Source organism: Sarcophilus harrisii, chromosome 2 (genome assembly GCF_902635505.1).
Source record: "Sarcophilus harrisii chromosome 2, mSarHar1.11, whole genome shotgun sequence".
Taxonomy (NCBI): domain Eukaryota; kingdom Metazoa; phylum Chordata; class Mammalia; order Dasyuromorphia; family Dasyuridae; genus Sarcophilus; species Sarcophilus harrisii.
The window spans coordinates 581,261,911-581,288,422 of NC_045427.1; the positions used below are offsets into that span (position 1 = coordinate 581,261,911).

General features: G+C 32.5%; 1 protein-coding gene across 1 annotated transcript in view; it reads left to right on the top strand.

The window, feature by feature from the left end:
* The window catches only part of ACADSB (acyl-CoA dehydrogenase short/branched chain), a 44,749-nt gene extending 18,465 nt beyond the window's left edge, over window positions 1–26,284 (top strand). The window contains exons 5-11 of the mRNA XM_003759162.4: window positions 3,704–3,874; window positions 13,408–13,533; window positions 14,528–14,620; window positions 21,452–21,541; window positions 23,847–23,984; window positions 24,700–24,799; window positions 25,984–26,284. Of these exons, the coding sequence (XP_003759210.1) occupies window positions 3,704–3,874; window positions 13,408–13,533; window positions 14,528–14,620; window positions 21,452–21,541; window positions 23,847–23,984; window positions 24,700–24,799; window positions 25,984–26,054 (789 nt within the window). The 3' untranslated portion in view covers window positions 26,055–26,284. The remainder of the gene's footprint in view (window positions 1–3,703; window positions 3,875–13,407; window positions 13,534–14,527; window positions 14,621–21,451; window positions 21,542–23,846; window positions 23,985–24,699; window positions 24,800–25,983) is intronic.
* Window positions 26,285–26,512: the final 228 nt, after the last annotated feature.

Below are 26,512 nucleotides of genomic sequence, written 5' to 3' on the forward strand. Positions count from 1 at the left end.
TTAAAGAATTAACCAAAGGACCTTTCTGAATTCAGCTAGCTTTCAGCTATATTCTAATTTATTATATTCATTAAATTACTTTAAATCTTCTGGGGCAGAACCAAGGTGACTGTATAGGAAGCACTCAGCTGAGCTCTTCTAACATTCTCGTCCAAACAATTATATAACTCTTTAAACCTAATTCTTAAGCAGTAAAGTTGACAAAAGTTCAGGGTGAGACATTCTTCTGGTAAAACACAATTTAGGAGTTTGGAAGATGAACAGAGATAAGAGATTGATTCAGAGTTCATGTAGACAAAACACCTATAGTAAGACTAGATGGTGGCAATAGAAGCAACAACAGCTTTAGATCAACCAGAGATGGTAAGAAAACCTGGCAACTGATCATATAGATTACAGGAACTATAGCAGTTGACAAAGGATTGGATGCTGTTTGGAAAATCCATTGCCTGTATCCACTTTTGGGTCACTTTTAAGGGCAGGAAAAAAAGCACTTTTACTTCAGAGAGGGAGCAAGGGCCCTGAGGAGCAGTGTTTATTGCAATCCAAAGGATTAACCTGGGTTAGGACCAGAGTGCCAGCTATAAGAGGAGTGACTCCACCTCTCCCCAGATCACATTACCCTGGAAGCCCTGAAAATTTCCAAACTCTGGAACCAGCTCTGAAAAAAAGCAATATGGAAAAAACCTGAAATTTCAGATAATGCTTACTTCTCCATACCAGGAACAGAACCAAATAGTAATATAAAATTCAAAATCAAGAATAGGGTAAACAGCTACACCCAGCGAAAGAACTCGGGAAAATGTGTGTGAACCACTACATAGAATTCCCAATCCATCTATTTTTGTTTGCCTGCGTTTTTGATTTCCTTCACAGGTTAATTGTACACTATTTCAAAGTTCAATTCTTTTTGTGCAGCAAAATAACTGTATGGAGATTATACATATATTGTATTTAACATATTTAACATATATTGGTCTACCTGCCATCTGGGGAAGGGGGTGGGGGAAAGGAGGAGAAAAATTGGAACAAAAGATTTCGCAACTGTTAATGCTAAAAAATTGCCCATGCATATATGTTGTAAATAAAAAGCTATAATAATAATAAAAAATAGGGTAAAGAAAATGAGCCAACAACAACAACAACAAAGAACCTGACCACAAAAACTACGTTGACAGTGAAGGTCAAGACACAAATTCAGAAGACAAGTAAAAACAACTATAAGTAGAGCTTAAGGATAAATGTGAAGAATAAAATTTTATTTTCAAAATCAAGTAAGAGTGGTAGATGTAAAATAGATGAGAGTGAAGAAAGAAAATTATGAAAAGACAGCAGCTTAGCAAAAAAGGAACAAAAAATACTGAAGAAAATAATACCTTAAAAAACAAAATTGACCAAATGGGAAAATTTGAATTGGGCAAATGAAAACTAACAACTCCATGAGATATCCCAAAACAATAAAAATAAAGTCAAACAATAAAAAAATAAAAGAGAGTGTGTAGTACCTCATTGGGAAGAACAACTGACCTAGAAAATAGATTAAGAGATAATTTAAGAATTATTGGACTACTCTGAAAGCCATGATCAAAGAGAGCCTAGACAATGTACTTCAAAAAATTATCAAAAAAAAAAAAACTACTTTGTTATTATAGAATTAGACAGTAAAATAAAAATGGAAAGAATCCCCCAATCACTATCTGAAAGATATCCCCAAAATGAAAACTCCCAGGAATAGTATTGCCAAATTCCAGAACATTCAGACCAAAAAGGAAATATTTAAAGCAGTCATAAAGAAACCATTCAAATACCTGTAGCCATAGTCAGGATCATAGCACATTTATCAGCTGCCACATTAAAGGAATAAAGGATTTAGAATATGATAATCTGGAAGGCAAAAGAGCTAGGACTGAGGCCAGGATTAACTATCCTTCAAAGAAAAAAAATGGATATTTAATGAAATAAAGGACTGTCAGATATTCCTGATGTGAAAATACCAGAGCTGAACAGGAAATTTGGCTTCCAAATACAAGACTCAAGAAAAGCATTAAAAGATAAGTTTGAAAGAGAAATTATAAAGGATTCAAAATATAAGGTTAAAAGTGTTTTACCTTTCTGTATGGGTAATGTGATCTGGGGAGAGGTTTATCATTATTAGAGTAGTTAGAAGGATTCTACATAGAGGATACAGAGGTGAGTTGATTATGTTGGGTTGGTTTTTTTTTTTTAATTAATGGATGAGAAAGATAGGTATCCTGGGAGAAGGGAGAAAGGAGGAAAAAATGGGGAAAATTATCTTTTATATAAGATATCTTTATATTATAAGATTTATATAAGAGATTTACAATGAAGAACTTTTACAATTGAAGAAGAAATGGTGAAAAGGTACTTCTACTTGAATCTCATTCTCATATAAAAATTGATTCAAAAAGGGTGCATATATATATATATATGTGCATAGATGTACACACATATATACATACATATGTGTTTATTCACACATACAAAATTGGGTTTTTCAAATCTACCTTTTCTAGCAAGGAAATAGGAGCAGAAGGGAAAAAGAAAGGAGGAGTGGTGACAAAAGAGGTTCGATAGAAAGAAGACACACTGTTCCAAAGCAAAGTAGACTTTAGAAGACAGACAGGATAAAAAAGGATAAGCAGAAAATAAATGGGATAAAAGGAAATTCATAGTAACTGTGAATGTAAGTGGGATGAAATCACCCATAAAATAAAAGTGGATAGCAGAATGGATTAGAAACCAGAATACAATAATATGTTCTTTACAAGAAACACAATTGAAATGGGGAAATATGCAAAGAGTTGAAGAAATTGGAGCTGAATCTTTTATCCCTCTTTGCAGATGATATACATAGAGAACTCTACTTATTTATTTTTATCCATTGTATATCATGTCTTGGGTATTTTGTATTTTTCTGCTTTGTATGGCTTTGTATTTTATGTTATATCGACATATTTGGTATTATATGTGCTTTTATATTTTTTCTGCTTTGCCTTTTTGTGAATCGTCTTATTATAAGAAACATGACTCAATAATGATTTCCACGTTAAAAGGCAGATGTTTCCTGTATGTTAAAATATAATTAATTATATTTTTTGTGACATTCACATTGTAATCATGTTCACATTGTCCAGTACCTCTCAGCTTTCTTCTTGAGGAAATTAATCATGTTATATATGTATGAGACTTCGTTTTATATTCTTCAAGCCTATGACCTATTATTTCTTACATCTTGAACTATGTTTTTCAACATATTTTCACTATTCTCTAGTCCTACTTCTGCAAAGAAGTCTCTAAATGTTAAAGTATATTTTGATTTAGTTTTAATATGTATATAAAAATCAAAATCATTATATTTTTAGTCAAAACAATTTCCAGTGATGTTAGGTAGTAACTTTTAATACAAATTCTTGATCCACTTTCTGTAATGATGATTATAGTTAATTTTTTAAAATTTAACTATTTCTTATTCCTATTAAAGTTCTTATAGAAATTTATAGTAAAATGTGAAAAATAATTATCAGAAAGTATAATGCTCTTTTTAAAAATAATTTTTGTATTCTTTTTAAAATAACTAAAATGTGAGTTTCTAAATGTCCCTTACAAATGTAAATTTCTTATAAATTTATGTAAAAATATAAATACGTCTAAAATCTGAATCTTTGTTTTCTTAAATATACAGATAGGAAGTTTTTGCCTTTCTGAGGCTCAGGCTGGCAGTGATGCATTTGCTTTAAAGACTAAAGCTGAGAAGAAGGGAGACTATTATATCATCAATGGCTCAAAAATGTGGATTAGCAATGCAGAATATGCAGGAATTTTTCTGGTCATGGCAAATGCTAATCCTAATGTGGTAAGTTTAAAAATGAAAAATCTTTTTTCCTTTAAAATTTTTTTTCCTACTTTTTCCCCCATTGAAATTCTGTGGCACTTGTATGGTTTATTCTTAAATAGAGAGGCAGCATCTAGAACTGGAAATTACTTTAGATGACATCAAGTCCAGTATCTTTATAAATATAAAGAAACTGAAGCTCATTAAGGTTGAATGACTTCAAAGTTAGTTGTTGTCCTTTGTGCTTGAAGAGAAGCAAAATGTCATCATTATGCTGGGGTCAAGGTATGGGGTATCTGACTGTGGCTGATGAGATAGATCAACACAAGCTCAAAAAACTCTACCACAGCTCAGGCACAAATAATTCATATAAACATTTGGATTGAAGATATCTCTATTGTAAGTAACATAGGTAGGCAGTAGGAGAACCAGGATTGAAGCAATGACTAATTTTGCAGTTTTTTCACTATTAAAGATTGAATAGTCTGTTTTAAATTCTGGCTTTGTGAGCTGTTCAATGTTTGGCAAGGAACTTTAGTTTTCTTACCTCTACAGTGGCTTTAGGAATATCTGCCACATAGATTTACAAGAATCATGTGAATGAACAAATGAAAAAGCACTTATTAAATGCTTGCTGTGTGCCAAGCACTAAGCTAACTGCTGGTTATTTATGCAAAAGTGAAAACAGTCTCCTGACTAAAGGAGCTTACATTCTAATTAAGAAAGGGGAATAGTTTCTAGGAATGAGTATTCTGATTTGAAAAATTAGAAATAGAGTTCTGGAGGCAGAGTCAAGTTGGTGGAGTGAAACCAGAAAGCTGCTGGAGCTTTCCTAGTTTCCCTTGAAAAGTACATGAAACTAGCTGTACCAGATCTAAAATTATATTACAAAGCAGTGGTTACTAAAACCATCTGGTATTGGCTAAGAAATAGACTAGTTGATCAATGGAATAGGTGAGGTTCAAAGGACAAAATAGCCAATAACTTTAATTATCTAGTGTTTGACAAACCCAAAGACCCCAGTTTTTGGGATAAGAATGCATTATTTGACAAAAATTGCTGGGAAAATTGGAAATTAGTATGGCAGAAACTAGGCATTGACCCACACTTAACACCGTACACCAAGATAAGATCAAAATGGGTTCATGATCTAGGCATAAAGAATGAGATTATAAATAAATTGGAAGAGCATAGGATAGTTTACCTCTCAGACATGTGGAAGAGGAAGGAATTTATGACCAAAGAAGAACTAGAGATCATTATTGATCACAAAATAGAAAATTTTGATTACATCAAATTAAAAAGCCTTTGTACAAACAAAGCTAATGCAGACAAGATTAGAAGGGAAGCAACAAACTGGGAAAACATTTTTACAGTCAAATGAGTCAAAGGACTCATTTCCAAAATATATAGAGAATTGACTCTAATTTATAAGAAATCAAGCCATTCTCCAATTGATAAATGGTCAAAGGATATGAACAGACAATTTTCAGATGATGAAATTGAAACTATTACCACTCACATGAAAGAGTGTTCTAAATCACTATTGATCAGAGAAATGCAAATTAAGACAACTCTGAGATACCACTACACACCTGTCAGATTGGCTAGAATGACAGGGAAAGATAACGCAGAATTTTGGAGGGGATGTGGGAAAACAGGGACACTGATACATTGTTGGTGGAATTGTGAACACATCCAGCCATTCTGGAGAGCAATTTGGAACTATGCTCAAAAAGTTATCAAACTGTGCATACCCTTTGATCCAGCAGTATTTCTACTGGGCTTATATCCCAAAGAGATACTAAAGAAGGGAAAGGGACTTGTATGTGTCAAAATGTTTGTGGCAGCCCTGTTTGTAGTGGCTAGAAGCTGGAAAATGAGTGGATGCTCATCAATTGGAGAATGGTTAAGTAAATTGTGGTATATGAATGTTATGGAATATTATTGTTCTAAGAAACAACTAGCAGGATGAATACAGAGAGGCTTGGCGAGACTTACATGAACTGATGCTGAGTGAAATGAGCAGAACCAGGAGATCATTATATACCTCAACAACGAGACTGTATGAGTATGTATTCTGATAGAAGTAGATTTCTTCGACAAAGAGAAAATCTAATTTAGCTTCAATCGATCAAGGATGGACAGAAGCAGCTACACCCAAAGAAAGAACAAGGAAATGAATGTAAACTGCTTGCATTTTTGTTCTTCTTCCCAGGTTATTTATACCTTCTAAATCCAATTCTCCCTGAGCAACAAGAGAACTATTCGGTTCTGCACACATATATTGTATCCAAGATCTACTGTAACCTATTTAACATGTATAGGACTGCTTGCCATCTGGGGGAGGGGGTGGAGCGAGGGAGGGGAAAAATCGGAACAAAAGTGAGTGCAAGGGACAATGTTGTAAAAAAATTACCCTGGCATGGGTTTTGTCAATAAAAAGTTATTAACTAACTAACTAAATAAATAAATAAATAAAAAGAAAGAAAGAAAGAAAAGTACATGAACAAATCCTCTGAACAGAATCTGACCAAAAAAAAAACAATCTCTAGCTCAAGATAGATTGGAAGAACTTCAAGAAAGGTCATTATCTCTGAAGTTAGAGATATTTAACCTTGCTCAGATAGTATCTAGAAAAGTCAGTGAGAGGGTCTTAATCACAGATCAACAATTGAGACCTTTGGTCCTGGTTCAGTGCTAGAGCAGACCAGTGAGGCAGTTTCCAGACCAGCTCAAATTGCTATTGAGGGAAACCAGTCTGTTACCTGGAGAGAGCAAATGGGACTACCTCTGTTGTGAGCAAGACACCAAACATAAGGAGCTTCTGTGTTCAAAGCCAAGGCTCAGAGCTGCACAGGAAGCTTGGGATTGCACCCTCTGTGCCCTAGGAGCAGAGTTTGACCTTAAAAATCACAAAATAGGGAAAAAAAGAAAAGAAAATGAGCAAGAAACAGAAAAGAACCTTAACTGTAGAAAGCTACTATGGTGACAGAGAAGACCAAACACCAATTCAGAAGAGAACAAAATGCCTACATGGGAAATTTCAAAGGGTGATATGAATTGGTCTCAAACCCAAAGAAGCTTCTTGGGTGCTTTCATTAAGGATTTTAAAAGGCAAACAACTTAGACAAAGGAAGAACAAAATAGAAGAAAATAATTCCTTTAAAAATACAGTAGGTCAAATGCAAAAAAAAAAAAAAAATCCACTGAAGAAAGCAATACCTTGAAAAGTAGAATTAATCAAATAGCAAAAGAGATACAAAAGCTAACTGAAGAAAATCATATAAAAAGAATAAAGATAAAAGGCTTGAGCAGAATTTATTATATTTCAGCTGAAGCAAAAAAAAAGTAGCAATTCTGATATCAGATAAAAACAAAAAATCTAGTAAAAAGAGATAAGGAAGAAAACATTTAAAGCTATAGAAAATGAAATGGTATTGATAATGTATATGCACTGAGTGGTATAATATCCAAATTTTTAAGAGAAGTTGAGCCGTTTAGAGGAAGAAATAAACAGCAAAACTATATTAATGAGGATCTCAACCTCACCCTCTCAGAAGTAGATAAATATAACCACAAAATAAATTGGATAAAGAAATTAGACAAATCTAACCATAAAATAAATAAGAAAGAAAATAGAATCTTAGAAAACTTAAATATGATAGATCTCTGGAGAAAATTAAATAGAGATAGAAAGGAATATGACTTTTTCTCAGTAGTATATGGCACCTACACAAAAATTGATCATGTATTAGCGCATAAAAACCTTACAATCAAATACAGAAAGACAAAAATAATAAATGCTTCCTTTTCAGATCACAATGCAATAAAAATTACATTCAATAAAGGGCCAGGAAAATAAGACTAAAAACCATTTGGAAATTAAATAATCTACTTCTAAAGAATGAGTGGATCAAACAGCAAACCATAGAAGCTGTAATTTCATCAAAGAGAATGATAATAATGAGACAACATACTAAAACCTATTGAATGCAGCCTGAGCAGCCAAAGGGAATTTTATATCTTTAAATATTTACATGTATAAAATAAAAAGGAGAGCATGAATACAATAAAAACTGGGCATGCAACTAAAAAAGCTAGAAAAAGAACAAATTTGGAAAAATAGACAAAGAATAGGCCAGATTTCTTTTATGATCCAAATATGATGCTGATACCTAAACCAGGAAGAGGCAAAACAGAGAGAGAAAATTACAGACTAATCTGCCTAATGAATAATGATGCCAAAATGTTAAATATTAAATTAAAAAATTAAATATTAGCAAAGAGATTACAGTTTATTGGCAAGATAATATACTATGATCAAATGAGATTTATATCAGTAATGCAGGGCTGATTCAATAGAAGGAAAACTATTGGCATAACTGACCATAATAACAAAACTAACAGAAACCATATGATAATAGAGGTGGGAAAAAAACTTTTGGTAAAATACAAGACCCATTCCTGTTCAAAACACTAGAGAATATAGGAATAAATGGAGTTTTTCTTAAAATGATAAGCAGCATCTATCTAAAATTACCAGCAATCATTATTTGTAATGGGGAGAAGCTAGATGCATTCCCAGTAAGGTCAGGGGTGAAATAAGAATATCCATTATCATCACTATTATTCATTACTATACTAGAAATGTTGACTTTAACAATAAGAAAAGAAAAAAGAAATTAAAGGAATTAGAGTAGGCAATAAGGAGATAAAATTATCGCTCTTTGCAGATGATATAATGATATACTTAGAGAATCCTAGAGTATCATCTAAAAATCTATTTTGACTTAAAAACTTTGACAGATTTGGAGAATATAAAATAAACCTACACAAATCATTAGCATTCTATATGTTATTAACAAAGTCCAGCAGAAAGATAAAAAGAGAAATTACATTTAAAATAATCGTAGACAAAATAAAATATTTTGAGTGTCTTATCTGCCAAGACAAACCCAGGAACTCCATGAACACAATTACAAAATACTTTTCATGCAAATAAAGTCAGTTCTAAACAATTAGAAAAATATCTTGCTCACGGATAGGCTGAGCTAATAATAAAATGACAATTCTATCTAAATAACTACTTGTTCATTGCCATACTAATTAAACTGCCAAAAAATTATTTTATAGATCTAGAAAAAAATAATAACAAAATTCATCTGGAGGAAGACAAGGTCAAGAATATCAAGGGAATTATTGGGGGGAAAATACAAAACACAGTGACCTAACAGTTCCAGACTTAAAACTCTATTACAAAGCAGTAGTCATCAATACTGGCTAAGAAATAGAGTGGTGATCAGTGGAAGAAGTTAGATTCACATGACACAATAATCAATGACTATAGAAATCTACTGTTTAACAAACCCCCTAACTTTAGCTGCTGGGATAAGAACTCGCTATTTAACAAAAATTGGTGGGGAAAATGGAAAATTGTTAAGGGACAGGTCAATTCTCCGAGAGCTTCCACAGCTGTGGATCATAACATCTGAAGGAGTTACAAGGCAGCCTTTGCTGACACAGGTTTTGTGGACTGGGAATGAGATAAATTAGAGGCAGAGGGAAGAGGAGAAAGGTCAGAGAACAGCCACTGCCTCTCAATCTCCTTGTATCATCCTCTCACAAGAGGAGATCCATTCTGGGTTGGATCTCCAAGCAGCCACTGTCAGGTGGCTCCTGTGTATTCCAACAGAAACTGATGTATCAGAAGTTCAGCATAGATCTACAACCTCATACCTTATATCAAAATAAGGTCAAAATGAATATCTGATTTAAGTGCAAAGGATGATATTATAAGGAAAGTAGAAGAGCAAGCTATAGTTATCAGATCTTTAGAGAAGGGAGGAATTTATAGCCAAAGAAGAACTAGAGGACATTATCAGATGCAAAATGGACAACTTTGATTATATTAAATTAAAAAGGTTTTGCAAAACAAAACTAATGTAGCCAAGATTAGAAGGAAAGCAGAAAGGTGGGGAAAACTTTTATGGCCAGTATTTCTGATAAAGGCCACATTTCTAAAACATAAAAAGAATTGTCTCAAATGTGTAAGAATGCAAGTCATTCCCCAATTGATAGTCAAAGGACATGAACAATTTTCAGATGAAGGAATTAAAACCATCTATAGTCACATGAAAATACTCTAAATCGCTATTGATTAGAGAAATGCAAATTAAAACAACTCTGAGGTACCATATCATACCTCTCAGATTGGCTAAGATGGCAGGAAAAGATAATGATGAATGTTGGAGAGGATGTGGGGAAATTGGGATATTAATGCATTGGTGATGGAGTTGTTAAAATAATCCAATTATTTTTCAGAGCAATTTGGAACTATGCCCAAAAGGTTATAAAATTGCATATCCTTTGCTCCAGCAGTGTCTCCACTGGGTCTATATCCCCCCAAAAATCATAAAAGAGGGGAAATGACTCTTATGTGCAAAAATGTTTGTAACAGCTCTTTTTGTGATAGCAAAGAATTGGAAAATGAGTGGATGCCCATCAATTGGGGAATGGCTGAATAAGTTATGATACATGAAAGTAATGAAATACTATTGTTCTGTAAAAATGATGAACAAGCATTTTAGAAAGATCTGGAAAGATTCACATAAACCAGTGCTGAGTAAAACTAGCAGAAGCAGGAAAACATTGTATACAACACAGCAAGATTGTGTAATGCTTAATTAAATATGACAGAGTTGGTTCTTTTCAGCAGTTAAGTGATCCGAGGCAATCACAATAAACTTTGGATGGAAAATGCCATCCTTGTGTTCAGAGAGAAAATTATGAAGACTGAATGTAAATGAACTATATTCATTTTTTATTTCTTTCATATTCTTTTTCTTTTTTTCTGATTTTTTCCTACCAACATGGTTCACATGATTCGTGATGTTTTAAAAAAAAAATCTATGTACATGTATAACAAAAAAAAAATATTTTTTTTACATGTAACTGAGGAAAATAAAAATTTGAAAAAAAAGTTAGAAATATAGTGAGGTAGAGTAAGGTAAAATGTAGCTGGATCTGTTCTTACATGTCATGTACATCTGAGACAATTCACAGTCAGGAGTCACTCCCCTGGGTAGGAGTTCCTAGGAATGACCAGGTTAAGTCCTCCCCAGATTGGTTTCTACTCTAGGCAGCCTAAGAAAAGTGAAATCTGGAAGGATCCAGTTCTAGATAGAGTAGGTAACTAAGGCAGATAGTCACTCCCTAAGTGGGTAAGAAGTCACATCTCAGTAGTTGGGACTCTGGCCCAAGAGAACTAGATTTGGAATCTAAAGAAACTGCTTTGCCATTTCCTCAAGGTCTTACTTAGTTCCCTCTTCTATAAAATGATGCTATTTGGATGAGGTGCATCTCAGTTCTTAAATACTAAGCGCATAGTCCCATGAAGAGTTTCAGCAATCTGTAAAAAAAGTTGATCTAGATGCATCACTTGATTTCTTCTGCACTTCATTTCTTCTGTACCTTAACTCCTGGTCTGTACCACCTGTCTGTTCTTTTGGCACTCATTTCATAAACATTTAACAAGTGCTCACTATATATACTGAGCCCTGTGTTTGGCACAAGAGACAGTCTAGTAAAACATAGCCTCTGCCTTCCTTGAGCTCATAGTCCAACAGAGGGAGGAGACACAAGCACATAACAGTGATGTACAAACTATGGCATAATAACTTTGGCTTCTATTCCTAGGAAAATTCTAGAACATTTGGAAGTAATGGGAAAATTAGGCACAATCACAACATTAAAAACAGGTCATAAAAGGTTTCTTTAACATAAAATAGCTTCTTTAATATTAAATAGGAAATGATACAAAGCTAGAAGAGACAGCTAATCCACTGGAAGACAGGAACAAATAAAAACAAAAACAAACCTCTTGGACAGACTAGAATATTGGTCTAGATCAATTAAGAAAATATGGATGTAAATGTGTAATGTAAATGTCAACACATTAAGTTTAAAAAATATCAACATAAGTAAAAAATCATGCAAAAATGACTAGGCAGCAGTTCTTGTGAAAAACAAAGATTGAGAGCACACTTAAAGCTTAATATAAGTTAATAGTATGCCATGGTAACCAAAAAAAGCAATGTGTTCTTTAGCTTCTCAGAATAAATTATAATCCTGTTTGCTGTCCTCTGCCCTGATTAGACAAATTATAGTATGGAGTTTGGAATATCCTGTTTTAGAAAGAATATTCATAAATTTTAGATTATCCAGATGATAATTAAAAACCAGGAACCAGTTGTATTTAATCCAGGAGAAAACTCTTTCAAGGATTTGAAAGACTCTCATCTGGAAAATGGATTTGATTTTTTCTTTGTAGATCCTAAGGGCAAATCCTTCTTTTACAAATATAGATTGGATAATAATTTTCTCTTCCAACTTTGAAATTCTATGAAGGGTAGTGGTGAAATGCTTTTGCTAACATTATATATTTATTTAAAATTAGTGTTTTTTTTTTTTCTGAGAAAATGTGGGAAGTAAGGCCAGATAGAAAAAATATTCACTGAAGAGAACTCCTTAAAAAATAAGAATTGGCCACATGAGGAAAAAAAGTTGTACAGAAATTCAATGAAGAAAATAATTCCTTAAAAAGTAGAATTTAGCCAAATGGAAAAGGAGGTACAAAAGCTCACTAAAGAAAGTAATTTCTTAAAAGCTAGAATTGGCTAAGTGAGAAGCTAATGACTTTATGAAGACATCAAAAAACAAAATCAAAAGAATGGAGAAATAGAAGAACATGTGAAATATATAATTGAAAAAAACAACTGATCTAGAGAATAGATCCAGGAGAGATAATTTAAGAATTATTGGACTACCTGAAAGCCATCGTAAAAAAAAGAGCCTAGACACCATCTTTCAACATAATATCAAGGAAAACTGTTCTGATATTCTAAAATCAGAAGATAAAAATAGAAATTCTGAAAGAATTCAGTGACCACTACTTGAAAGTGATGACAAAAGGGAAAACTTCCAGGAATATTATTACCAAATTCCAGTGCTCCCAAATAAAGGAAAAAATACTAGAAGTAGCCAGAAAGAAACAATTCAAATAAAATGAATCCACAGTAAAAATAACACAAGATTTAGCCACTTTTATACTGAAGGATTGGAGACCTTGAAATGGAATATTCTGAAATGCAAAGGAGCTAGATACCAGCCAAAAATCACCTACCCAGCAAAACTGAGAATAATATCCAAAAATGGACATTTAATGAAATAGGAGACTTTTAAGCATTCCTGATGAAAAGACCAAAGTCGAATAGAGAATTTGACTTTCAAATACAAGGCTCAAGAGAAGCATAAAAAGGTTAAACAATAAAGAAAATGAAATATTGAATATATGTATTTTAAAATCATTTTTTTAAATTAGGGAAATGGTGCAATATATAGCAATATCTTTCATCATGATAATTAATTGAAGTTTGAATGCCATTAATGTTTACTACAGTAGTTTTGTGTTTCTTTTTTGCCTTTAATTCTTTGGAGACAAAAGTTTAAGAAACCAAAGGTGCTAATGATGCTTTTAAAATTTCTTTTCCTAGGGTTACAAAGGAATTACATGTTTCATAATAGATCGTGATACAGAGGGACTTCAAATAGGGAAAAAAGAAAACAAATTAGGAATCAGAGCATCTTCCACCAGTACATTGATATTTAATAATGTTAAGGTAGGTGTGACCTTATTTTCAGTAAAACCATTTGTGAAAGGTAGACTTGATGTAAAGAATAATGAAAAGGAGTGACTTCACTGGGAAGATTTTATGTCAAATTATATGTTTGAAGTTCTTGAATAATATTTTAATTTAATCTGATCCTGAACGTATATTTCTTCAGAATTAAACCATGGGCAGTACTTTTGGTCTTATCCTACAACTTAATATAGTCCTTGTTGGATTGTTACCAATTAACATAATTTTGCTTGTAGTTATGAACATGCAAGTTATATAAAGTAGATTTTTTAAAAACTCAAATGCAAAATAGCATTAAAATACATTGTAACATCATAAAGGACCACAAGGTGGCGTTGTTATTCTATGAAAGTTTTACCCTTCTCTGTAAAATGCACTCAAAGGGAGTTAGAATCTCCATTGAAAATGAAATAAAATTTTATATTCCCTATTCTTAATTTTAAAAGCTAATGAATAAAATATTTTAGATTTATCTCTCCATGTCGTCTAAAACCCAAAGTAAATGTTTTTTATTTATGTGGTCCTAAATTGATTTTTTTTTTTTGGTTATTGCTGATTAGTGACCCTAAGAAGCAAATTTTCTCACTATTGTTACATATTCACTCTGAAAAATATTCAGTATTTAATTAAATTTCATCATACATTTCACCATTTATTTTGCAGATAATCGTAACAAAATGTGAATTAAGAGGCATTGTATCTATTTTTATGTTCAAAATCCAAATTATACTTCTTCCTTGCTTCCACTTTTTATGTAATTATCCTGGGTCATAGACTTTACAAATAGTCTAATTTAACCCTTTCATTTTACAGATGAGGAAACTAAGACACTAAAAGGAGAAAAAAAAAATCTCATGCCCATTGCTCTCATTGTGCAAATACATTTATATTTTCAAGTTAGAATATTAAATAGTATATGTTACATGTCTTGAGAAAATAAAATGAAAAATAGTGGAATATTTTTATTCTTCAGGTACCAGTAACTAATATCCTAGGACAACTTGGCCATGGGTACAAATATGCCATTGGAATGCTTAATGAAGGAAGAATAGGAATTGCTGCACAAGTGAGTAGGACCTTCAAATGTTCAAACTAAGATCACTTGTATTTGAATCAATGAAGCTATGGCAGTTAGGAAGGCTACACCAGATTGTCAAATCAAACTTCTAGAAAGGCTTATTGCCACTAGATGTCACACTTCCTTTATATAATGAAAAGAAAAAAGCATTTGAAAAAAGGGGATAATCCCCTTTCCCAAGATGGAAAAAAAAAATTAGTCATATCGCCAGGATCAAAATCAATGATTCTTTGCCTTTTTCATCTTCATTAAATTTTATGAGAATAATCTACATATTCATCAAGAACATTCCTGAAAGTATGAAAGTGTTCTAAACAATGTTCTAAGCAGACTGAAGAATATAATATGCTATTAGGCTTATTTGTTGAATACAGGTATATATTTGTTCCAGTATAACAGAATGTCATTTTAAAAGCTCTCCTGCATAGAAGTGACCATGCATATTTCAGAATCGGACAAAAGTAGTAAATCTGCAGACATTTATTAAGTGCCTACTTTTGTTCCAAGCATTTTGTGAGGTACCTGGAATGTCGGTGCTAAAATGAACTCATCTCTTGTCTTCAAATGGCTTATTTTCTCATGGGAGAGACAGTATATACCATAGATCTGCATATGTAGAATGTATGCAAAAGTGAATATAAGGTAGTTTTAAGAAGGAGGGTTCAGGTATCTATGAGATCATATAAATCAATGATCTATGAGATCATTGAAAATTGTATTTTTGAACAATTATTTTAATTACTACAAGTTTCTCTCTCAAAATAAAACCCATCATTTTAATGCCCATCCTTTTGTAGTACTCTCAGAATATGTGGAGAGTTTGAAAAGACTGTAATCATATGATCATATGAGATCATCTATGGCACTTGAGTTGAGTGTCCAAAGAAACTAGGGATTCTGGGAGGTCTGAGTGCAGAGGGTTAGGGTATTCCAGGCATGAACCTGGACTGTGCAAGAAGGTAGAGGATGGAGTGTCTTTTCTGCAGCATAGCAAAGAATATATAACGGATTGTAATCTGGAGTGCAGCATATATGAAGGGGAGAGAAGAGAAGGGGAGGGTCCAGGTTGTGAAACATTCTCGCAAGTGCCAAAGAGATTATATTTAATCCTAGATAAATAAGAGAGCTCTTAGAATTCCTTGGAAGATGTAACAGCAGAAAGACAGTATGGGGCAAAGAAGGATCTTCTCTCTTCTGTGAAAAGAGGAGTTTGAATTGGATGAATTTCAAGGACCCTTTTTACTCTAAATCTGAAATTCTTTGAATATTCGTAGCAAGTGAAATTTAAAACAGGGAGATGTATGCTTCCTAAGTGTGGTTTTCATTGTCATTTAGGATGTCTACTCCTTTCAAAAGTACATCAAATACTATCTTCTACACAAATCCTTTCTTTTCCCACCCAAATACTAGTGCATTTAGCTACTTTTAATCTATTTGCCTTTATAAACTTTTTATTTATGCTACATTTGCATATTTTGAAGGTGCTTATCTCCCTCTTAGGAATTGTTTCATTCTTTGAACTTATATCCACGGTACCTAATAAATAATAAGTATTTCACAAATAATTGTTTAATTGGTTGATCATCAGAACAGAATCCAAATGGAAGAATGCTTCTAGATAGGGAAGTCCTATAAATGTCCCTATTTGTTAATAATACATTCCTGATTTATGAAGCCCTAGAACATTGCCTTGTCTAAAGGAGATCCATAATCCTTTGAAAAGCTCCAAAAATGAAAAAAAAAGACAGATGAAGAATATCTGTTTCTCATACTATGATAGAGATTGTCTATTGAAATGTATACCATCATCAATACAGAGACTAAAAGTGAACAGTACTACTAGGTCCAGAATTGAAAATTTTATTTTTGAACAATTATTTTGATCACCATTTGATCTCTGAAATAAAGTCCATCCTTTTAATACCCATACTTTTGTAGTAGTTTCAGAATATGTGGAGAATTTAAAGAGACTATAAACACATTAAAAACAAGGAATTTTGCAGAAGTAATGTATAGGCTATTTTCAGATAAGCATCTGACTAGAATAAAGTAGGCTGATTAAATAGCAAGAGTGAAGGGTATATGATGTTAACCTGTATAACTGATATGCACCTTTGGTTTGCATGTAATATCAGAACAACAGGAGCATTATGGAGACCCCTACAGCAGATCATAAAAGAACATGGATAAGATTCCTACAGAAAGGGAAAGCATATGAGAATTGCATGATATCTGATCATTTAAAAAAATAGGCATATCAATTGATATCTGATCATTAAAAAAATAGGCATATCAATTAAGATCACAGTTCATTGAAGTCCAAAAATAAATTATCTTTTGTGAATCATCATCTTAGAACTGATGATTTTTTTCCTTCTTTTTTTCAGTTTCAGCTACCTAAGTAATTAGCTAATTTTAGATAAAGCTTTAGCCCAGGATTTCCAGAAGGCAACATAATATGTTTCTTTCTGTACGATTTTGGCTTTTCTGGCTGTTTTAAAGTTTATCTGATTAAACTTTTGTCAGATAAGGCATTAAAAATTGCAGCGCTGGATCTCCTTGTTCCCAGGGATATAAATAATATAGATGTTCTGGCAGTAAAATACACTGCCTTGGCTTTACTTTTAATTACTTTAAGTTACTCTTATAGCCTAATTAAAAGTTAAGGTCGGGTAGTTATTATATCTTGGTGTTAATACTTTGGGTATCTTTTAGAGAGAGAGAGAAATGTGTCACAGCAATCAACAGAAACATCAATCTTTGAAACTAAACATAGAGAATTTAGCTTTGTAACATTTACAGTAAAAGACTTTTTATTTCCATCGATTCATTTTGATTTACAACTTGTTTTGTCAGTTTTTAATGTCAATAAAAATACCATTTATTTCTATGCAAACTTTAATAATAAGAGTTTGGAATAATTTTGTTATCTCATTGATAGTGTTTCAGTGTGATATGCTGTCTCCCCCTGCTTTTGACATTATTTGTATTTTACCTTGAAAAGCAAGAGAATAAAGGAAAACATAAGGAAATAATAATGAAACATTGATGAGTGTAAAGTATTTCTACCAAAACACTCTTTAACTCTTATTTTTTCCTTTTAAAAGAAGAGACAACACCAAATTGATGGAGTTGTTTGGATAATAATCTTTTATTATTATGGCTTTTTACTTACAAGATATATGCATGGGTGATTTTTCAGCATTGACAATCGCAAAACCTTTTGTTCCAATTTTTCCTCTCCTCCCCACCTCCTGCCCCAGATGGCAGGTAGACCAATACATGTTAAATATGTTAAAGTATATATTAAATACAATATACGTCTACATGTCCATATAGTTATTTTGCTGCATAAGAAGAATTGGACTTTGAAATAGAGTACAATTAACCTGTGAAGGAAATAAAAAATGCAGGCGGACAAAAATAGAAGGATTGGGAATTCTATGTAGTGGTTTACACTCATTTCCCAGAGTTCTTTTGCTGGGTGTAGCTGGTTCAATTCATTACTGCTCTGTTGGAACTGATTTGGTTCATCTCATTGTTAAAGAGGGCCAGTTCCATCAGAATTGATCATCATATAGTGTTGTTGTTGAAATATATAATAATCTCCTGGTCCTGCTCATTTCCCTCAGCATCAGTTCATGTAAGTCTCTCCAGGCCTCTCTGAAATCATCCTGCTGGTCATTTCTTACAGAACAGTAATATTCCATAATATTCATTTACCATAATTTATTCAGCCATTCTCCAATTGATGGGCATCCACTCAGTTTCCAGTTTCTGGCCACTACAAAGAGAGTTGCCACAAATATTCTTGCATATACAGTCCCTTTCCCTTCTTTATGATCTCTTTGGGATAGAAGCCCAGTAGTAACACTGCTGAATCAATGGGTATGCACAGTTTGATAACTTTTTGAGCATAGTTCCAAATAGCTCTTCAGAATGGCTGTATGTGTTCACAATTCCACCAACAATGTATCAGTGTCCCACTTTTCCCCACATCCCCTCCAACATTCTGCATTATCTTTCCCTGTCATTCTAGCCAATCTGACAGGTGCATAGTGGTATCTCAGAGTTGTTTTAATTTGCATTTCTCTGATTAATAATGACTTGGAGCATCTTTTCATATGGCTAGAAATAGTTTCAATTTCTTTGTCTGAGAATTGTCTATTCATATCCTTTGGCCATTTATCAACTGGAGAATGGCTTGATTTCTTATAATTGGATAATAATTTAATGGAGCTCACAGATTTGGAGCAGAAAGGGACATTTGGCTCCAGCTTAAATTTCCCACTTTATATATTAGGAAACTGAGGCCCAGAGAATTCACTCAGCAGTGGTGAAAGAGATAAGACTTGAACTCAAGACTCAATAAATCTAGTACTCTTTCTTCTTTGCCGTACTTATTCTTTTGGATAAACAAAGTAAAATTTTTCACAATTTAATTGGCTCAGCACTTGGAGAAAGTAAGGAAAAAGCTAGATTTAATATTTTGGCACATTTTTATTCACCAAAGCTTCAGTAGTGTGAATTAGAAGTGAATGGTTCTTTTCACTGAATATCTTATATGCTATAATCCCTTTTCACCAAAGCCTTAATAATCTTATTAATCATGATTACATCTGATTCAAAAGAGAAGCTAATGACAGATTGGATACAGAAGAACATTCAGAAGTAACTTCCCAAGTGAGGAGTTGAAGGACACTGAGAAGAGACTTCAGGCCAATCTGAGCGAGATATTTGAGGAATCAGAAAATTGGAAATTAAGAAGGTTGATTATAAAATATTTTTATGTTTTGCTGTACAGAGAGATGTACTTAGCTATACATAGTTCAATCCATCTTAATATTTCCTTTAGACATTGGGATTTTGGCCGGGCCTCTTTAACTCATTTTATACCATTGCTGTTTTAAAAAACAATTCCCATAATAAAGATAACAATACTCCCTAACTAATCTATTTATTTAGTGCTATACCAATCAGACTCCCAAGAAAATATTTTAATGATCTAGAAAAAATAACAAAATTCATATGGAAGAACAAAAGGTCGAGAATTTCAAGGGAATTAATGAAAAAAAAATCAAATGAAGGTGGGCTAGCTGTACCTGATCTAAAACTATATTATGAAGCAGCAGTCACCAAAACCATTTGGTATTGGCTAAGAAATAGATTAGTTGATCAGTGAAATAGGTTAGGTTCACAAGACAAAATAGTCAACTATAGCAATCTAGTGTTTGATACACCCAAAGATCCTAACTTTTGGGATAAGAATTCATTATTTGACAAAAACTCCTGGGATAACTGGAAATTAGTATGGCAGAAATTAGGCATGGACTCACTTAACACCGTATACCAAGATAAGATCAAAATGGGTCCATGATTTAGCCATAAAGAACGAGATTATAAATAAATTAGAGGAACATAGGATAGTTTATCTCTCAGACTTGTGGAGGAGGAAGAAATTTGTGACCAAAGATGAATTAGAGACCATTATTGATCACAAAATAGAAAATTTTGATTACGTCAAATTAAAAAGCCTTTGTACAAACAAAACTAATGCAAACAAAATTAAAAGGGAAACAACATCTTTACAGTTAAAGGTTGTGATAAAGGCCTCATTTCTAAGATATAGAGAATTGACTCTTAATTTATAAGAAATCAAGCCATTCTCCAATTGATAAATGGTCAAAGAAATTTTCAGATGATGAAATTGAAACTATTTCCACTCATATGAAAGTGTTCCAAATCACTATTGATAGAGAAATGCAAATTAAGACAACTCTGAGATACCACTACACACCTGTCAGATTGGCTAGAATGACAAGGAAAGATAACTCAGAATGTTGGAGGGGACGTGGGAAAACTGGGACACTGATTCATTGTTAGTGGAGTTGTGAACGAATCCAACCATTCTGGAGAATAATCTGGAATTATGCCCAAAAAGTTATCAAACTGTGCATACCCTTTGATCCAGCAATGCTACTACTGGGCTTATACCCCAAAGAGATACTAAAGAAGGGAAAGGGACCTGTAGGTGCCAAAATGTTTGTGGCATCCCTGTTTGTAGTGGCTAGAAACTGGAAAATGAATGGATGCCCATCAACTGGAGAATGGTTAGGTAAATTGTGGTATATGAATGTTATGGAATATTATTTTTCTGTGAGAAATGACCAGCAGGATGATTTCAGAAAGGCCTGGAGAGACTTACAAGTACTGATGTTAAGTGAAATGAGCAGAACCAAGAGATCATTATATACTTCAACAACGATACTGTATGAGGATGTATTCTGATGGAAGTGGATTTATTTGACAAAGAGAAGATCTAACTCAGTTTCAATTGATCAATGATGGACAGAAGCAGCTACACCCAAAGAAAGAACACTGGGAAATGAATGTAAACTATTTGCATGTTTGTTTTTTCTTCCTGGGTTATTTTTACCTTCTGAATCCAATTCTTCCTGTGCAACAAAAGAACTATTCGATTCTGCACACATATGTTGTATCTAGGATATACTGTGACATATTTAACATGTATAGGACTGCTTACCATTTCGGGGAGGGGGTGGAGAGAGGGAGAGGAAAAATCAGAACAGAAGTGAGTACAAGGGATAATGTTGTAAAAAATTACCCTGGCATGGGTTCTGTCAATAAAAAGTTATAATTATTAAAAAATAGTAATAATAAAAAACAATTCCCCTGCAGTCCTCAATAACTATTGTTTCAAAAAATAACTATTACATCTATCAAGATAAAGACTTTACCACTGTGGATAAATTAAAATATGTGAATCAATCTATCTTTTTTTTTTTTAATAATTTACAGATGTTAGGACTGGCACAAGGATGTTTTGACCACACTATTCCATATCTTAAAGAAAGAATGCAATTTGGTAAAAGGATATTGTCTTTTCAGGTAAAAATTACAATGATAATTTAACCCTATTCATTTATTTTGTATTATCAGAGAAATCCAACATAAACTTGTAAGGGGTTTCAATGGAGCAGTAGTAAGAGTATTAAGAATCGAAAGTTCCTTACTAAAATGGAAGCTATATGAGGGTGTGAAATATGACTTATCTGAATTTTTCTATTTTAGTCATTGTCTAATGTTCTTTTTCCATTTTAAAAAATTTTATTCTATTTTCAGTTCCAAAATTTTCTTTTCACTCTCCCCCCTCCCCACATAAGAAGGCAAGAACAAAACTTCCAATATAATTATGTAGTCATTCAAAACAAATTCTCCCATTCCTCATTCTCCCCCCCCCCAAAAAAAAAGACAAAGAAGAAAAGGAAAATCATATTCTCTGATCTATACTCTGTATCCATCACTTTTCTATCTGGAGGTGGATACAATACTTTATCATGAGTTATTCAGGATTGTAGTTAATTTGAGAGTTCCTAAGTCTTTCAGAGTTGATTGTTCTTACAATATAAATGTAGTTTTATAAATTGTTCTCCTGATTCTGCTCACTTCATTCTGTGTCAGTTCATACAAGGCTTCCCAGATTTTTCTGAAACCATCTCCTTTATTTCTTTTAATGCAAAATCATAACTTGTGTAGCCATTGCTCAATTGATGGGCATCCCCTTAGTTTCTGATTCTTTGCTACTACAAAAGGTTGCTTAGGTTACCTGCCTATTGTCTTCATTTTACAAATTAGAAAACTAAAGCTCAGAAGGTTGCTTCAATGATTTGACCATTTTCAGACACATCTAGTAAAAGTTGGGATTAGGATGCAAACCTCTGCAGGGTCCCAAACCAGAACTGTCCTCCACCATGCTGTCTTACCTCTGTGCTTGAAAGGTAGATAGTGCATTGTATTTGTCAAAGAACTTTCATTCATCATGAGATTAGTAGGCCCAATGGTGACTTTTCTGTGGTTGCACAGCTATTTAGTAATTGAACCAGACTTAAAAATTCTCAGTGTCTGCTGCTTTTTTCACAGAGCTTTTGGTGTAATATCCTAGATTATCAGATAAAGGAAGAGTGTTCAGGGTTCTTTTCTCTTTTACATTGTAGGAAAGAGGTGTTTCTTTATGGTAGGAAAAATAAAATAAAAATCAGTTATACTTAAAATGATAAAATACTTTATGAAAATAATCATTCTCTAAAGCATTTTATGTAGGCAAAATTGCTTGTGTGGTATATTATATATGTATTTATTTACACACACATATATTTTTAAATTAAAGAACAGTTTTGAAAAAATTTTAAGATTGTTTTGGAGGATTTTAGATTTTCAGGCAAAGTTGTTAAAACAACATTGATTTTCTTTTTGCTATTATTCTTTATTCATTTATAATTATTCTTAATTTTATATGAAATTTTAATTCATCATTGAATGAAGCTCCTATATTGTAAAGATCTAGTGTTTCTTTGTTTCTCGGACATATTACTTTCAGAGCTAATTCTTCCACCATTCTCTGTTTTATTAGAGAAAGCTAATTCCTAGTTGAATGGATAATTAATATTATTCAATTCAGGCATCAGAAATCTTTCAGTTTTCAAAAAATATTTCTGGCTAACATATTCTAAGGTTTATTTTTTCTTATAAATTTTTTATTATTCAGTTTTCATATTGAAGTTTTCAAAACTTTTCATGCAGGTTGAGCATTTTTTAAGTGCAGTATGAAAAATAAAATAACTTCTCTTGGATTCTACCATCCTGGGAAGAAAACTGTTGTTCATTTATGTCCCCATGTTAGTTATACTTTATTATTGTTGCTTAGAAGGAGAATAATGAATGTTTTTAAATGTTTTTTTTTTTTAGCACTCCTGTATTTGAAAGACTTTTGTGCTTGGGGAAATTTCAGAATCAAGGTTTTTTTTTCCAAATAATGAAATTGAATTTGACCAAATTTTGGCTTTGCTAAAATTTACCATGAACTTATCTTTTAAGAATTAGAAATTATAATTAAGTAGAAAAAAACAGTTTTATCTAACTTTGTGCTATCTTATATTCTATTATCTTGAATATTTATTGTGAAGAATTATATGAATTTTGAAATGCTCCAAGAAAAGAGGATTTTAACTATGCATATGGTATCATATTTCATTTTAGAATGTAGATTAAGCAGTATTTAAAAAGTAATGCACATGAATTTCCTTTTGTTACATCTGAATCTGGCAGTTTTTTCCCAACAAGGCATTCCTTTAAGGATGAGTGATGTTCTTGCATACTACAGTTATAACTTTAATGCTGGGTCTGAATATTGTAGGGAATTCAACATCAAATAGCTCAAGTGGCCACGCAGCTTGAGGCTGCAAGATTGCTGACATACAATGCTGCCAGGCTTTCAGAAACTGGAAGACCATTTATAAAAGAAGCATCTATGGCAAAATATTTTGCATCAGAGGTAAGAATAGAAATCTGTCTTTAAACAGTTTTTTTCATTGTGTATCTTACAGGTTTATAAAGATTTTTGCTCAAATTATTAAGTAAATCTGCTGACTTAGATTACCTTTGGGAATTGAATAAATGAAAATGTGATTAAAACATTTTGATATTTTTGAGAGCACAAAGTATCTATTAAGTTGTCTCTTGTAGGATTTTTAAATTGAAACAGAATAGTTTGATAGAATTAACACTTCAATTACAATTAGTTTAGGTACTTATTAATGATGAGATCATATAGTATGTTAAGTACCATAAGCCACACCACAAGAGAAGCAACAAAGAAACTATTTCTTATGTATGGTCCCTTGGTATTACATGTTAATAATGTTCAAAGATGGGGGTTAAAACTTTGCCCTGATATATATCATATATTAGATATTTAACTTATGAGGCTTTTTCAGGGAGCTTAGAAGATTATAGAATTATTATTTTATCAATAAATCCTGGCATTTTGTCCAGTAATCAAGTGCAGAAAGATGATTAATTTACCTAGTTAACTAAAGGAAAGCTATTTTAAGGTATGGAAACCAAATATTATTTAAAAATGTCATCCTTTTCAACTAAAATTTGTAGTGATTATTTCTAAAAAGGTTTTACATAGTAAAAAAAATAGTTTAATTCCAGTATATAGAATGGTGTAGCTCATTATTGTATAATATTTAAATTTTTGCTAGGTTGCTGGACTGACAACTAGTAAATGCATAGAATGGATGGGTGGAGTAGGGTATACCAAAGATTTTCCAATGGAAAAATACTTCAGAGATGCAAAGATTGGTAAGTAGACCTATTTTTATATTTTTAATTATTCCTAAGAAGTTTATCTTCTACTCATAATGTCTGAAAACTATTTTTCCTCCTATTGCTTCAAAAAATTCACATTGATTTTAAAGTACCAATCTTTTAACAATGCACTTAGATTCTTAAGGTCACAAACACACATGCGCACACACACACACACACACACACACCACAGCCTAAATATAAAACCAAATTTAATGCCTATTTAGAACTCTTAATATTATCTTGATTTCTTTGCATTTCTTTAATAATTGGTATGGCTTAATTTGAATTATAGTTCTAAAACTATAGTTTTAGAAGCCAGTTGTCTAATAAAGTCTGACTAATTCTAAACTTCTCCTTGCTAATTAAAAAGGTAAAATTCCATTGGCTTCTTAAGTGACCTATTCTATAATAATAGGCCCAAGTCTTATTTATATTTGAATACTTCATTGAATCTTCAGTCTCATCCATATATGTTCCTTCCACTGAAAAAGGTGGCAACCTATTCATACTTCCTCATTCAGTACTATTGTTGACCTCAGTTTCCTACAAATCCCCTACAGAATATCTGTGCAGGGTTCTAGAGGCCTACCTTTAGGTTTCTACATCTTCTCTGTAACTTAGAAGATGGAGACTTGCAGTTCCTAATGTGAACTCTAAAAATCTTTGCCATCCATAGTTCTCTATTTGACAAAAATCAGTTTTGTCCTATATATCCTTAACTATATACTAGTCTTTTTCGGGGAGTCTTTTTTTAAATAGCTTTTTATTGACCAAACATATGCATGAGTGAATTTTCAACAATGACCACAAAAACTTCTGTTCCAACTTTTCCCCTCCTTCTCTCCACTCCCTCCCCTAGATGGCAGGTAGTCACACACATATTAAATATGTTAAAGAACCATATACTAGTCTTTAAACAGCTAGTGACTTTTGTTGATAAAGATTTGAATATTGTCATCACTAGAATAATTTTTCTACAAGTTTGTTTTCAATAGACGTAATAATTAAAAGATAACTAGAAAGGAGTTCATGTTTGCTCTTTCTTTCATTGAATTTTAGTTATAGGGCAGAAAATTGGCAAGTAAAACTCGGCAGAAAATTTGAATAACACTCAATACCATACATTTACTTCCTCTTATTTCCATTTTTCCCTTCCATCCTGTCCTGTGTTTTAGGTACAATATATGAAGGAACATCAAATATCCAGTTAAATACCATAGCAAAATTTTTAGATCAAGAATACTGAAAGTCACAAGAATAAGAAGACTGTTACTGAAGCCACATATGTAAAACATAAATCGAGTGCCTTATATGGGAAACAGTGGAATATTTTCAAGCTGGAATAATCTTTTGCACTGCTTATATTCTTTTGGAATATATTAGATCTCTGCTCTTGCTTGTCACCAGTGATTTAAAACAGGCAGCTTTGCTTCATGATGTACAAAGGTTCCTTTTCCCAACATTTGACAAAAGTAAGATATTCCTTTTGAGTTAATTATTTTTAAAGCTGTTATTTTAACTTCATTTAAAAATCTAATGTGTTTCTAATACAGATCAGAGAAATTGGTATCAAGTAGGTTATTTCTGTTTTATATCTTTGCAGATTCACCAGTGCCTAGTATAGAGCATTGAACCTATTTTGCACATTTCTTGAAATAGTGAACGTTAGTAAATTCAGAAATTGATAGAACTTCCTTAAGAAAA